The sequence below is a fragment of the Equus caballus genome, chromosome 7 (assembly GCF_041296265.1).
Source record: "Equus caballus isolate H_3958 breed thoroughbred chromosome 7, TB-T2T, whole genome shotgun sequence".
NCBI lineage: Eukaryota > Metazoa > Chordata > Mammalia > Perissodactyla > Equidae > Equus > Equus caballus.
Window position 1 is genome coordinate 29460785 of NC_091690.1, and position 15612 is coordinate 29476396.

The following is a 15612-nucleotide window of genomic DNA, read 5'->3' on the forward strand; positions in this document are numbered from 1 at the left end:
AGGGCAGGTAACTAAGTCCAGCGAAAACGAGCAAGCCGCACGTAACTCTCGATTGCCCCAGGGCGGCCGACGAGGTGTCCCGCGGGCGCTCGCTGCCTTGACTTCCCCATCCCCAAGTGGGGGAGGGGCCGGAGTCGCCGCCGAGGCGGCCGAGCGGAGAAAGTGCGCGAAGGCGACGCGGCTGCGAACCTCACACGTGACGGCGCCGCGCCGAGCCGAGCGGGACCCGGTGGCAGCGGTGGCGGCTGGCGTAGCGGGGCGGCCCGGAGCGGCGCGGGCGGCCTGGAGTCCCGGGAGCGGCGCGCGCGGCCCCGGCCCGGCCGCTCTCTCAGCCTCGCGCTGCACATTCTCTCCTGGCGGCGGCGCCACCTGCAGTAGCGTTCGCCCGAACATGGCGACACGGAGCAGCAGGAGGGAGTCGCGACTCCCCTTCCTATTCGCCCTGGTCGCGCTGCTGCCGCCCGGGGCTCTCTGCGAGGTGTGGACGCAGACCCTGCACGGCGGCCGCGCGCCCCTGCCCCAGGACCAGGGCTTCCTCGTGGTGCGGGGCGACCCGCGCGAGCTGCGGCTGTGGGCGCGCGAGGCTGCCCGCGGGGCGGACGAGAAGCCGCTCCGGAGGCGCCGGAGCGCTGCCCTGCAGCCGGAGCCCATCAAGGTGTATGGACAGGTGAGCACTTTGCAACCCGCCTTCCCCCTGCGCCTTCCTCTCCCTGCGCTTCCTCACCCCCGCATCCATCCTTTGCAGTCGCCTCCCAGGTGCAGGCACCACTGGGGACTTCCCGGCTTGCATTTGTTTTTTCCCCCTCACATGAGTACAACCGTCAGCACTTGAATTGCATTGATCTTTCCTTCTTCCTGTCGATTTTAGCAAACGTGTTCCAGGTAACTCGTGGGGTGCAGTGCCTGTTTCCCCGGGATCTGTGCACGCCGGAGTAGTTTCCGGCAGGTATAGAAGGGGTGCAGCTTCATTTTACATATGGATACAAAACGGGTTTTCTTTAGTGTATCATCAGTTGGCAGTAGGGGCGAGCGCCCTGCGGTTGCAGTACACTTAGACAGAACAGTGAGAGGAGGGGGTTTCCACACTTAGCATTTTTAACCACAATTAAGGTGGGCAAACCTGGAAGCTTGCCTGTCTTGGTATAGCCAAAGCAAGAGGGGAGTGTGTGTGTGTAAGGGCTGAATTTTTTTGGGGGTGGTGGGGTGGTGGTGAGGTTCTATCCTTTCCTCCCTCCCCTTCAGGATATTGACATTATGTTGGACAGGAGTATCCCTTATGCCACTTGGATATGAAAGACTCCAAGAATTTGGTGGGCATTATTATTCAATAAGTGATTTATTTCTACCCAGGCAATAGGTTTATTATCTCATAAGTAATGTGAATTTCACTTTTATGGCCAGACTTACTGCTAGGAATTGCAAGCCGAGTTTGTGGGTTAGTATCAGCTTTGGCAAAATTAATTTGACCATGTTATTGCCTCACAAGACTCCCAGTCCGGCGGTTAAGATTGACATCAGCAGAACCAGCAGGTTGGTGGGGGAGAGAAAGGGGGACCACTGGAGGTGGTAAATTGCACCATTTTTAGAGTCAAAATGCTCCCTTTTAAAGTAGAAATTAAAAGATTAGTCTGGGTTCTGCCTCTCTTCCCTATTTTTCTTTTAGCCGTTTCTTCAGGAAATATATAGAGTTAAATGTTCAACCCTGGGAGCCAGGAAGAACCTTATAAACCATCTTATGCTGCTGTGTCATTTTGTTGATGAAGAAACCAAAGCTGGGAAAGGTGAAGTGACCAGCCCAAGGTCACACGGGGCAGGGTTGCCTGCTCTTTAGTTTTTGTCTGCATTGTCTCAGTGACCTTTGGGGATCAAATAGTTGCCCTGGCTTTATACAATGCTTCTTAAATACTTCATTTTAACGCCTATGAAATATATATATATATATAAATTATAAGTATTATATAGATATATAAAGGGGGAAAGGATAGTGGCGAGAAGCTGGCAGCATTTGGCGCCCATCCGCTGTCAGCCCCTGGGCAAGAGCGTGTGCCAATGGGCATGGAACTGCTGGTGAGCATGGGCTGCTGGAGCCTGCATACTCTCTTCCCTTGCAGTCCAGATCCTTGTCCCCCACCCCCTACCCTACCCCATCCCATCAGAAACTTCTTTTTTGTATTGTTGAAAAGAAGTCGGCAGGTCCTCGCTCTCATCAGGGATGCCAGCATCCCGATGGAGGGGGAAGAAGCTCTCTTGTTCGCTGAGTCTTCAAGTCAGCCCCGCTCTGCTGTGGGCTTGAATCAGCTCTCTGGGGTCTGGAGGTGGGGAGGGATGGGAGACAGTCCCTTCCAGAGCTCAGGTCCCCCACAGCTGTAGTTTGGGCTGAGGGAACAGCTTCTTGGTCTCAAAAATAGGCATACAGGTGCTATATCTTCCTTGGGTTTGGTTTGTGAAAGACCCTGGGGATTTGGGGCAAGATAAAGATGACCTGCGTTCTCACTGGGAGTGACTCCGAAACCCTCAGCTTTTTTCTTCTGAGCCAGCCAGATTGAGTTTGATTCAGTTGAAGGATGGAGAACCAGCAGTCGGACTCAATGAGGAATTCCTACGCACCCTTCCGAGGGTGAAGACACAGGGCAGTATTATTTCTTCTCCGAGGCTGCCTCCCTAGCCATTGTTCTCTGTTGCCCTGAGGTTATTAAAAGTAGGATTAACTTGAATCTTTAAGGATTTGAGTTAGATAGAAGGAAGAACTTCCTGGTACTGGGTTTTCTGCTACAAGCACTATCGGAAGTAGACCCTTCAGACCACAGGAATCAGTGACTGAAGGGGCTTGGTGCGCCCCTCCTGGAGCTCCGGAGGAACTCACATCTATTTGGAATGACCTTTCTAGCAAGGGTGACCATTTACCTCTGCTTTCCCTGGGACCGACCTGGTTTATAAATCGTCCCTGCTGGTTAGGAAAAGCACTGCTTTCACTCTCAAAAGTGTCAGGATGTGGCGTATAAATTGTGGCCCTTCTACGCCTAGCCCTAAGCCAAGCTCCAATTTATACACCAGCCCCCTGCCCTTTAACTTTTAAACCTAAGGAATTGCAGTGTTTTTCCATAGTATCGCTTGAGTTGAGTGTGGTTTTATATAGGCTTGGGGGTGCAGATGGGGGCAGGGAATTTTTCATCCCTGCTTTTAGAAAACGGTTTAAGGAGACGTTAAAGCAGATGCAAATACAGGCATGTAAATGTGCCGGACGGGACAACCACAACTCTACAGTGAGGTGTTAGTGGGTTGTATGATCTTGGGGGGCACGGGAGATGGCGCGATAAAGGGTCAGTGGGCTCAGACACTCTGTAGCTTCTTGCCCTCTGACCTTTGAGTGGGGTTAAGAGGATGCCTAGCAGCACAGATTAAGGCTGGAAGCAGATGCTGCCTGATTGAGGTAGCCCTAGGGGTGATGCTAAGGCCATGTGTCAGAGATGGAGCTTCAGGGTGAGGAGCAAGGAGAGCCTTTGCAGGGAGGTACCTGCATCTGAGAGAGAGCCCTGTGCTGGAGTCAAAGTGGGTTCTTTTTGTCTGGCTCTGCTAACCTATGGGGTAAACTCTGCTTAGTAGTTTTGGCTGTGTTCATCCTCGTGTTGTCCAGGGTGGGAGACTAGTTTCTGCCATGATTATTTAGAGGCATCTTTGTAATAATGAAATACAGTAGTAGTGGTGAAAACAGTTTGCTATCAGATATTAGAACTTTTCTGCCCAAGTTCAGAGTTCAGAAGTTGAGCCCCTTTAAAAAGGGCCAAGTCCAGGAAGGGGGATTCCATAATTCTTGCCACACTGAATTTCTTCCTGATTTTATGTCACCTCCCTGCCTCTGTGCCGTCATGCTTGCTTTTTCCTCTGCTTGAAATGGCCTTCCCCCGCTCCTGTCTTTGCCTGTGAAACTCCTATTCCATTCGTTAGCATCTAAGGAAGACCCCCTGGCATTCCCCGGCTCCAGTGGGCAGAGTTCTCTGGAGCTGGGTTCCAGCACTTAACGTCTTGTGTTGGAACTGCTTGTTTCACTGTCTCATCTCCCTGTTTGCTCCTTGAGGGGGTGTGTCAAGTCTTTCTCTTCTCTGTGTCCCTGGCTCTTGGGAGCCCCTTAGAGAATATTTGTGGACCGACTGCCCACCTGGAAGAAGAGAGGCCAGGGGGTAGGAAGCACATCCAAGTGGTAGAAAAGGTATTCAGAGCCCACAAATGGCGAGTGAAAATGAGTTGGCCCACTTGGGGGTGAGGATGTGGGTGGCAGAGCCCAGATTTTCCTGTGCTGTCCTGGGGTTATTTTTCAAGAAAAGCTGGGATTCTGTTGTGCAGAATCCTCCCTTTTAGGGCCATGATGGTATTGCTAATGGTATTGTTTTGGGGAAAAATCCTTTGGAATGGAAGATAGAGCCTAACAGGATTTACAGGTTTATTTTCCTTCCAATGAGCTCTCTCTTCATAATTCCTGCTTTTTAGAGGCCAGGGAGTATTCAGTGTCCTGATTTGAGACCGAAAATAAAGTGTCAGTTACAGCACAAGGCCCTGGGACAAAGAGCCTCCTTTGGGCATGGAATTCTGTTTAGCTTTAGATCTCTTTGGAGTAAGTTCTCGCACGATACACTTGCTTGGGAAAGAATTGGCTGGTTGATTCTGAAGTTAGGATGTTTGACCTGTATGCTTCCAAAATATGAGAAGGCCAAGCATTTGCTGTTTTTCCAGTTGGCTTCTACGGAGGTGAAGAGTTGCTTGGCTTGTTGGGTTGGCTCGATAAGGGATGTGACCTTGGAAAACTTCCTGGTTCCACTTGGCATCTCTTGTTGTGTGCATTCTTTGCCCGGTCTCTGGTCACTAGTTCCTTATAGCTTGCATGTCTTGGGGCATGGTGGGTGGAGGCTTTGAGAGGTGGAAGGAATGGGGCGAAAGGGGATATGGAGAGGATTGAGGAGATGGAGAAGTAAAGGGATGAAGTGAAAAGCCATCCAGTTTGTTTATTTAGCCTTTAGTAGGTAATACATGCTTACAAAACAAAATTCGTACAAAAGAATATGTAGCGAGAAGTGAATTTCCCTCCCTCTTGTGGCTCCCATTCACCTAGTGCCCCTTCCCAGTTGGCAACCACTGTCATCAGTTTTTCCTGTGTCCTTCAAGAAACATTCTATGCGTATATAACATATATGTACATAAAATTTGAAACTTGAAATATCGGTGGTTTCTGTTATCCCTAGCCCCTGATATCATGAGTAATGAGATTAACTCTAGCTCCAAAATATATTTATAGCATTATAACTGTCAGTAGGAAGGGAGTCACCTAAGTGTCACAGTATGAAATAGATTGTTACTTTTTTCTTCAGGCCAAGTGAAAGAAAACTCATTTTCATTCCACTTTGAGGGTTCCTGCGGGCCAGGAGAGCAACATTATGTAGCCCTCTCGTAACTTGAAAAGATGCTAGGGAGCACTTCCCTCGAGATGTAGAGCCCAGATTTGTGAGAATGTCAGAATGTAGAGATCATGGATCTTGGTTTTAACTCATGTTGTTTTCGAGAATGTTTTCTTTATATTCTGTAAAATGAAGTTAATGGTATGCTTAATAAATTGCTTTGAGACCTGGGATCCGGGAGAAAGATGCTAACAGCAACTAACATCCCAAAGCAAAAGACAGATGTTGCAGGAACATTACATTGTCGTGTTTTGGTCTGTTCCTCCTTAGAGATGACAGCCATCTTTGTATTGTCATTGTTTAATCCCAGGGCCTCAGATATATAGAGCCAGCCTTGTTCTGTCCACTGTAATGGACAGACACAGGAGCATTCTAATAATCTGGAGAGCAAGTAATCTAAAAAATAACTTAATTGTCTCTGCTATGTAATTATTTAGTCTCTCTTTTTTAAAGCATCAGTTTACCTTCCTAATTAAATTTTGCTTAAGTGAATATTAAAATGAGTTTGCATTCTTTGAGCATCTGATATATGAAATGGCTGGCATAAATGTCCTCAGGGAAAGCCAGTGTGGAGTTTAGAATTTTTGACAATAATTCAGATGCAGATAATTGATAGTTGGCTGCATAGAAATATATTAAAACTGAGGTATTACATTAACTTTTCCTCCATTTTTTAAGATTTGGTTGTGATGGAAAGTAAAGGAGAGCTCAGTGCATTTTGGGTTTGAATATTCGTTGATTAGTATTTTTCTAGAAGTGGTCTGGGCTGCAGGGGTAAGGCGTTGTCTTTGTTAAGCACAGAACGTTCCTGTGCATTCTCTAGGTACGCCAGAATCCATTGGCACGTGGCATATTCAGTCCAGCCACGTAGATGCAAAAATCAATTTCCCTCCGTTTAAAATGAGCCGCAGTTAATTTCGACCTAATTTATTGGTTTATCGACCTGTGAACCTTGGGCCTTCGAAGAAGTGGCGTAGGCAGCCTTCTAGCATTGAAGTGGCTGATGGTGCTATAAATCAGAGAAGGCAGGGTGGGTTGCTGATCAGGATCAAGATTTGGGATTCATCCTATGATATTATGAGACCCTCATTTTTTATTGCAACGTGAGGAATGCTTTGTGCATTTTGGGGTGGGTTCCGTAAAAATAGGACTTTGTAACAATCACGACTACAGTAGCGAGTTAAAAATAATTACCAAATTCTGTTATCCGCTGGGTAATTGTTAGTAATAATGGTCACAGTCATGATCATATCACTGCTACTAGTCAAGAGCCGGAAGATCTGATCTTCCCGGCTTCATGACAGATCTAATATAGCGCTGTTTGATAAATCTTTCTGCGATGATGAAAATATTCTATATCCGTGCTGTCCAGTGTGTCCACCAGCCATATATGGCAGTTGGAATGTGGCTGGTATGACTGAAGAATTTATTTTCTTTCATTTAATTTTGATCAATTTAAATTTAAGTTTAAATGGCCACATGTGGCCCTTGGCTACTGTATTAGATGATTTTGACAGGATGTGGGAGGCCTCCTTTTCCCAGTGGTCAACAACCTCTGCTTCACTCAGGAGATAAGCTGTGGTTACAGCCAAGGCGTACATTTGTTCCCACCACAAATGGAGGATGGAAAGCAAGAATTGCGGGTGGTAGTCTGAACCCCAGGTTTTGGCGGTTGCTGATTGCCAAATTGAGTATTGGGAGACGGCGGCCTTTCTCTTCTAGGTAGGAATGCATCAGGGGGCCGTGGAGGGTGCCGTGGGTGCAGTGGTTATCTCAGGGGGTGTCTCTGCACTGTTGCCTCCTTCTGTCAGTGACTTGGGTGACGAAGGCTGACCTCTGTGCCTTCGCTTCTGATGTGGCCTCCCACAAACAGCCCACTTGTACCGGGCTTTGCCGAGGGGTTGTGCAGACCCTGCACGTCAGTTTAGCAGTGAAAGATGTAAACAGTGCCTTAACAGTGGGGCCATCTCACCACCCCTGCCCTCCGCTTCCTGTGTTCTTGTTGACTTACCTCCATGTGGCTGGGTCTGTCTTTCATCCCTGCAACCCTGCAGGCTGGCATGAAGACAAACAGTACAGGCGTGTGGTCTTCATCACTGCATGTAAACCCCCTTCCCAGCTGGCCCTTTAACTTAGCATGCCATTGCTGTTGCTGCTGCTGCAGGCTCTTGGCTTGGAAAATCGGGACCTTCATGATGATTTATCTCCACTCCCCTGAATTAGATTAAAAACACAGCTACGGATTCTCAGAAAGGCAGGCTGATGTGATTACGTCCCAGATCTGAGTGGCAGACAAGGGCAATAAAAGATGTACGTATATTAGACGCATTTTGTGCCATGTTGGGGCTGATGTGCTGTTTATTATCTCCTTCCCCTTTTTTGGTTTTTAAATGAGGAAGGTAACTAATATGGCTTCTATTATTTAGAAAAGAGACTAGCCTGTTGAGTAGAAACCCTCTTCCCTCATACAGCTGCGATTGAAGGGGATCTGGGGAGAAGATGGCTAGAGTGATTCGTACGTGAAATAAACATGGGTTTGAGCCAATGAGTGGGTCCTGAATCAAATGGGTCCTGAATTGGGATTTCGATGTCATAGTTGGTATTGGGGTGAGATCTGTCCTACTTGGATGGGCTAGAGAGGTGAATAGTGTCATGATGAAATGTTTTAACTCTTAGGAAACCTCTGTGCCCAGAAGAAATTGGGAAAAGCTAGGATGACCTGATTGAGCTTGGAGGGCCTGGGTTAAAAGCTACCTTGGAAGACAGGCTAGTTTAGGGGCTGTCCCTGGGGAGACGCAAGTGGGTGCTTATGAGAGGAGCCATATGTGGGGTTTGGGACCCGGATAAAGGACCCTGTTTCTCTGTCAGCCATGGGGAGACTTTCCAAACAGGTCCATGTGGGTCTGCCTAGGGACATGGGGAGAAAGACTAGCACTGGCCTGCCAAAAGATGTCAGCAGAGGAACCTGCTGATGGCAGGTAGTGGGGATGGAGCAGAGAAGGGTGAGTGGTCCATGAAACTGGGAGTGTGTTGGAAGAGACTTGAATATTTTAAACCTATGCTCAATTAATTGAGTGACGTGAGACTGTGTACCTATTCCTTACCTCATCTGTGTATATTTAGGTCCCTGAAGTTTTCTTACTGAGTACAGTCATTTGTCACTTAACGATGGGGACACATGAGAAATGCATCATGAAGCGATTTCATCATTGTGCGAACATCATAGAGTATACTTACGTAGACCTAAATGGTATAGCCTCCTACATACCTAGGCAATATGGTGCTAATCTTATGGCACCATCGTTGTATATGTGGTCCATCGTTGACCGAAACGTCGTTATGCGGTGCATGACTATAGTTTAAAAAATAAATCCTGCAGTTAACTGTGCATGTGGTTTGCTGAATTTGGCAAGGTGTGCTGCTGCTGGTGGTGATGGAGGGTGACTGCAGAAACAGGGCCTTGAATCTTTAGAGGAGAAGAATTAAGGAGTGGATGTGGAGAGTTGGAAAGAGGCGCAAGGGTCATCAACTCAGAGATGGGGGAGTTAAGCAGAGGGGTGACCGGGGGCCTCCGCTGGGCGCCTTGCCCTCCTGGGAGCTGAGAGGGCATCTCATGTGCCTGAGAAATCGGCTCTGCTGTTGTGTGTGAGGTGCTCTCTCCTCTCTGTTCCCTTCCCTCACAGTGTGGTAAAGATGCCACTGGTAAGGTAAGGTCCTGAGGCTTTCTGTTCTGGGATGTAATGTTTAAATCCTTTCCCTTTGGGGCAAGGAGAGTGCTAGGAATCTGATTACCAATGTGCTGGGGCCTTGGGAACCGGTGCTTGTGTTTCCCGGGTTTCTGAGCTCGGCCATGGAATGCAGGGCAGGCGACCTGCGTCCGTACTTGGCCATGAGTTCTGAGCTTGCTTCAGGCCTGCAGGGTTTCATCATTTTTACATGTGTCATTGCTTGCTCTTAGGCCTCAAAGTCCCAACTCTGGTGATGCTCGTGTTATTTTTTTATATGGAGCCATTTTGTGAAGAATGGTTTATTTTGGTATAAAGAATATACCAGTAACAAAAGGAAATAATATATTAGCATTTTGAAGTTTATGAAATATATTCATTGACAGCATCTCATCTGATTCTTATAATAGTTGTGTAAGATCGGGAAGATAATTATGATTATTCTCCTTTCACAGATGAGTATCTTGAGGTTCAGAAAGGCGAAGTGACTTACCCAAAGTTATGCAGCTAGTGAGTCGTGGAGACCAAGACTCAACCCCAAGCCCCTGACTGGTCTCATTTACTCTGGTGTATTTGCCTCTTGTAAATGTTCCACTGAAACCTTGCTTTCGGCCGCAGTCCACAACGTTGTTGCTATGAACTCTTTTTCCCCCCTTTACAACCTAGAGAGCTCATATAATTCTGCCCTCTCCTTGGCTCTCCTGGCTACGCTAATTTCCTTTTAACTTTTCAGCTGTGACAGGTCCCAAGTCCCTCCCTTTCCTGGCGTTTGCCCCTCCCCTGGATCTCTCTCCATCCCCTTTTCCCTCCTTCCTCCGTCTTCATCCTTCTGGGACCTCCTGTAGCTCATGTCTTCAGCGCAGCCATGCTCTTTCCCCAACACGAAGTTATGCACCTCCCTCCCATTTAACAGCTGTAAGTTAACCATTATTCGGGGAATTAATTGTTTAATGTTTGTTTCCCCTACTAATTTAAGAGCCAGGAGGCAGGACCTGGAAGTCTGCTGTTTTCCTAACACGTAGCTTGGCATCTGGTATATAGTAAGTGCTCAGTAAATATTTATTGAATGAATGAAGTGGGGGGCTATTCATGGTGAAGCTGCAGAGCCAAAAAGGAGCGTCGGGGAGAGTGGGTGGTCTGGAACCATCCTAAAGAGCTCATAGAAATGGCTTTGGGTTCATGGGTGAATCCTCATATAGGGCTGGTCCTGGCTCAGGTGCTCAGCAGCCAGTTAACACCAGTGAGGGGCCTTGCTGTGCTCTCTCTGCCTGTGGGCTCTGCCAAAAAGCAGCGCGTGGAATGCCGCCTCTAAGTCTTCATGTGGGCTTAACCTCATCTGCAGAATGTGGAAGTTGGTTTAGATGTTCTCCAAGGTTCCTTCTGGCCCTGATATTTTCTTCTTTTTCTTACTTACCAACTGGTAAATTAAAATGTGATTATTTTCGGGGCCGGCCCTGTGGCCGAGTGGTTAAGTTCGTGCGCTCTGCTGCAGCGGCCCAGTGTTTCTCCAGTTTGAATCCTGGGCGCGGACATGGCACTGCTCATCAAGCCATGCTGAGGTGGCGTCCCACATGCCACAACTAGAAGGACACACAACTAAGAAAATATACAACTAAGTACTGGGGGGCTTTGGGGAGAAAAAGGAAAAAATAAAATCTTTAAAAAAAAAAGAGGTGATTATTTTCATGACAAAGAGATTTTTTTAATAGGTTCTTTTTAATAGGGAGCCCTCTTGGGACAGTGAAGCATGTCTTTTGCTAAATGACAAAGTGAGGTTCGCTAGGAGGGAGTGGCACAGAGAGGTCAATGGTGGATAGATTCTACTTGACGAAGCTCAATCAGAAATAAAGACAAGGGGGCCAGCCCTGTGGCTGAACTTAGCCGAGTGGTTAACTTAGCACACGCCGCTTTGATGGCCCAGGGTTTCTCCAGTTTGGATCCTGGGCACAGACCTAGCACTGCTCATCAGGCCATGCTGAAGTGGCGTTCCACATAGCAGAGCCGGAAGGACCTGCAACTAGAATATGCAACTATGTACTGGGGGGCAGTGGGGAGAAGAAGAAAAGACGAAAGGAAGATTGGCAGCAGATGTTAGCTGAGGGCCAATTTTTTTTTAAAAAAGAAAAGAAATAAAGATAAGTCTCACTGAACTGTTATTGTAAGTCAGAGAAAAGATGATTATCGCTCTTTCTGTAAAGAGAAAGGAAAATGTATATATCCATCTGTCTTCTACAGAGCTCATGACTCCAGTTAAGGAGATTGTAGTGAAATGCTGTGACTTTTGGTCCAAGGTCATTTCCCTTTTGTGTTCTCATCTGTAAAATGGGCAGTCTGAATTTATCAGCAAAGTAGTCAGTCAGTTCTGTGGGTGAAGCATCGTGAGCAAACACAAAGTCAAATGAGTGAGCTGAGACTCCACGAGCAGGGGCTCTCTGCAGGGAGCTCTTAAACTAGATTTCAGCTCTCCTTGCGAGGGGGGAGTCCAGGGAGCATAATGAGTTTACTAAATATAGTGAGGACACAGTCTGGAACGGGGACACGGAGGGGCGATTTGCATACCTAGCATTTAGGTCGTGCAAACGGATGGTTTGAGAAAACCTTGTTATTCTTGGACCTCTCTGTCCGTCTCTGGTTTCCTTGGGCCCGTCCTTTAGTTCACGGGATTTAGCAGTGCCTCTGTCCTGGCAGTTGAAGGACAGGATATTTGTTTTATTCTTCACTGTAGAATTTTAAAAATGCTGTCTTTGTATTTCACTGCTAGTGAGCCCGAGAAATGAACCAGATTGCCTTATTTGTCCTCCTTGTACTGTGTTCTGGAGAGAAGCTGTGTAGGAGTGATGAGAACGACAGGCTGCGGGTGTCGAGGACATCCTGATCTCTGACCAGTTTGAAAGAGGTGATGGCAGAAGAAATGAATGGAGACGATATGTGACTCATTCTGTTAAGGGCCCCCATCCTCCTGAGTAAGCCTCAGTGACTGCACAGATTTTGGTGGTTTTATTGTAAATTTCTTATTGCCGTCGGACTTGCAACACTTATTTCCCCCAGAAATGCTCTGTATACTCTTGACAGGTAAGAAATGAATAAAGAGCCTCAAAGGGTGCCTGGCACCTGGTAGGCCTCAGTGCAAACTTACTGGTCAGTGAATGCAGGAGCAATCAGTACCTTCATTCAACAAGCAATTTCTTGGTCCTTCCTTCTATTGATAACAAACCAGGGCTTGGAGCTTGGGCAGCAGCAGATTCTTCCCCTCGCCCTGAATAATGAGGCAAATCGTATAACCTCTTTTGAACGCCAGGGCAGGCTGGGGGGCTGAGAGTCAATGTGGGATGATGTAGGGGGGGTGGTGGCGAGTGTTGTGAGCTGGGAGTAGACGCTTGCCTGGAGCACATGGCCGTTTCTCCAGCCAGGGACCGGGGACCAGGGACTGGAGACCGGGAGGCCTGGGGGGGTGCTGCGGCTCTGCAGATGCTGCTGACAGCTCTTGAAGGATTGCTTTGGCCAGAGACCCACTCCTCAGCCTGGCTCCTCTGACTCATTCTAGCTGCATGTTTTGGTAGCATGAAGGATGGAGATGAGATGAAAGAAGCACTGAAGACTGGGAGCTCTTGGAGCAGCACCTGAGAAGTATGGTTCTTTACAGGTCATAGAGGCTTTGTTTTTAATGGAGATGAAATTCACATAACATGAAATTAACCGTTTGAAAGTGAACAATTCAGTGGCATTTAGTAATTTACAATGTTGTGCAACTCCTACCTCTATCTAGTTCCAAACCATTTTCACACTCCAGAATAAACCCTCTTACCCATGAAACAGTTACTCCCTACTCCCCCCTCCCCTAGCTCCTGGCAACCACCAATCTGCTCTCTGTTTCTATGGATTTACCTGTTCTGGATATTGCATATAAATGGAATCATGCAATATGTGACCTTTTGTGTCTGGCTTCTTTTACATAGCATAGTGTTTTTGAACTTTCTCCTATATATCTATATATATCAGTAGATATACACTGGCGTATATCAGTTATATCTAGTATATATCTATGTATATAGATATATACTGGCATGTATCAGTATATACAGTATACATATATAGATAGGTAGGTAGATAGATAGGTACTGGCATATATCAGGCATATATCAGGAGATCATAGAGTTTTAACAGCTACCCAGAATACCCAAAGACAAACCCCCCGCAAAGAGTGAGTCTTCTAGCCGCTATTATGTCCTGGATTCTGCCAGGAGGAAGGGGAGTGGACTCGAGTCGTCGTTCCCCACATACGCTGCATTAGAGACACTGGGGGTGCGATCTTTTAAAAGTGCTGATTCCTGGGCTCCAGTCAGCGGGATTCTGAATCAGTGGGTCTGGAGAGGGGCCTTTCTAGTGATTCTGACCATTAGCCGGGTTTGGGACCCCTGGACCCGGGACCTCTTGGGGTGGTTATCTTGACTCTTAACGACCTTCCTGTGAGCCCAGCAGAGCCCGGAGTACCCCTGAGACGCTGTTGTTTATGATGCGGTTTCTGTGGGCAGAGGTCTCCGTGGCATGCGATTTTTCTCTTTTTGCCTTCTGAGGGGAGGCGTTGGGCCCCTCCCTGCTGCTTTGATAGCTCCAATTAATTGTGTCTCATTTGTCAAGCTCCAGCTACGTCCTGTGATCTAGAAATGGGAGAGGGAAGGTTGTTCACACCCCGGGGTGGTGGTTATAACTGACTGCACATCAAGGTTATGTTCCTGGAAAAGCCACCCTTGCAGCCCCTCCCAACCCAGCGGCTTCTGGGTCTGTGTGCCCGCTCCTGTCCACAGCTGTTTGTGGCACTTGAGTGAGCAAGGCTGTTAAGAGTGATCTGGAAACCTGCAGCTGAGGGCTGGTGAGGGGGAAGGCTGGGGGTCAGGCCAGGGGATGGAAAAGGAACCAAGCAAAACGGAAACCACCCATTAAGTGAGGAGACCTAGCTGAGGGACCTGCCAGTGTTCTTGATTGCTAGGGGCTGGCCTGGGCCTCTGGTTTCCTAGTCACTTTCCACGGAGAGCAAGCTTTGACGTCTTCCTCTTTCCCCAGGAGAGGGTGAGGTGGGGGGTGGAGATGAAGACAGAGGGGAGATGGAGAGGAGGAAGGTGAGGCCAGAGAGCAGAATGACGTCTTTGCGTTAATAAAATTGCCAGCCTGCCTGCTGGCTCCACCATCCTCTCAGTGGTGTGTGGATTCCTGTGGCTGACTCTAGGCTGGTGCTTTGGGGGGATGGGCACCTGGGCTGCCTTGGGGATCAGCGGTGACTCAGCCACTGCCGGCGCTCCCCAGGGAGTTACTCCCATGACCAGGATGTGCCCAAGCTGACATCTGGCCAAGTGAAGGAGCTCAACTGTTTGTATGAGTTGCCTAGTGGCCCTCTGACAAACCATTTCTTGCCAGGGATTTTTTTTCCTCCACCCTGGGCTGCCCTTTTCCAGTCGGCTGCTGTTAGGAATAAAAGGGACATCTAATAAAGTAAAAAAGTCTCTCTGTCTCTTTTTTGAAAGGTGTTTCACCAAGCTTCCCTTCTCGGCTTCCTGTGTGAAAAAGCCCTTGGATGTTCGGAGGCTCGTCCTTCATGTTGCTCTCACCCCGTCACCTCTCTTAGGATTGGTTGAGGGGCCTCATATATCTCCTGTCCTCTGAGTGGAGAGACTTCAGCAGGCTGTGTTCAGACCTCTTCCCCACTCTGAGCACTGATGGCTTTGGGACCTGCTCAGAGCGTCATTTGATTGTTACCTGACAGAGGGGCCGTTTTGAGGTTGCCCACGTCGAATATCGCTGGGCTTTTTCATCACAGACCCCAGATGATTCTTCTAGGGCGATTCTTCTAGCTTCCAAATGCTTTATTGTATTGATGTTTGCAAAAGTTCTGTTTAGCCCCCTCTGGTTCTAAGGATGACGGTGTTTTGGAGGGGAAGAAGAAGAAGAAGACTTTAACCTGAACTCCCAGGGCACTGGGCTGCTGGGCGTCCGATCCACAGATGCTTCCAGATCCTTCTGTGAGGCAGGGGCTCGAAGGAGAGGAGAGAAAAGGGAAGGCTGGAGTAAGGTGGCAGCGGTTGGTGGAGAATCTCTTAGCCACTTTCTCTCTGCAGTGTTCTAGGTTAGAGAGTTTATTTATTTCTATTTTGTATTTGCACCTCTGTTTCACTGTTTGTTTGGACTTATCTCTCTGGGAATGAGAAGGAACATTTTGGAATGACACATTTTCCTAAAAAATATCTACAGTCTTTTTCTTTAAAGATGTCTTATTTCAAATATTTTCCCAGAGAGTTTGGATGTCTGATCAAATTAAATGCAGGTGCTTAAGACCCAAAGCAGAAGAGTTAAGGATTAGCTCCTTTGTCATTCTGTTGGCCAAGTTTGTGGCACAGGTGTTTCCCTTCTCCCTTGTGACATCTGAAAGCACCTCAAGGAGTTGGTGG

The 15612-nt window shown here is 47.9% G+C and overlaps 1 protein-coding gene across 1 annotated transcript in view; it reads left to right on the forward strand.

Annotated features, from left to right (window-relative positions):
- Window positions 1-213: 213 nt before the first annotated feature.
- Window positions 214-15612, forward strand: part of SORL1 (sortilin related receptor 1) — a 158616-nt gene continuing 143217 nt past the window's right edge. The window contains exon 1 of the mRNA XM_023645011.2: window positions 214-667. Coding sequence (XP_023500779.1) covers window positions 392-667 — 276 coding nt within the window. The 5' untranslated portion in view covers window positions 214-391. The remainder of the gene's footprint in view (window positions 668-15612) is intronic.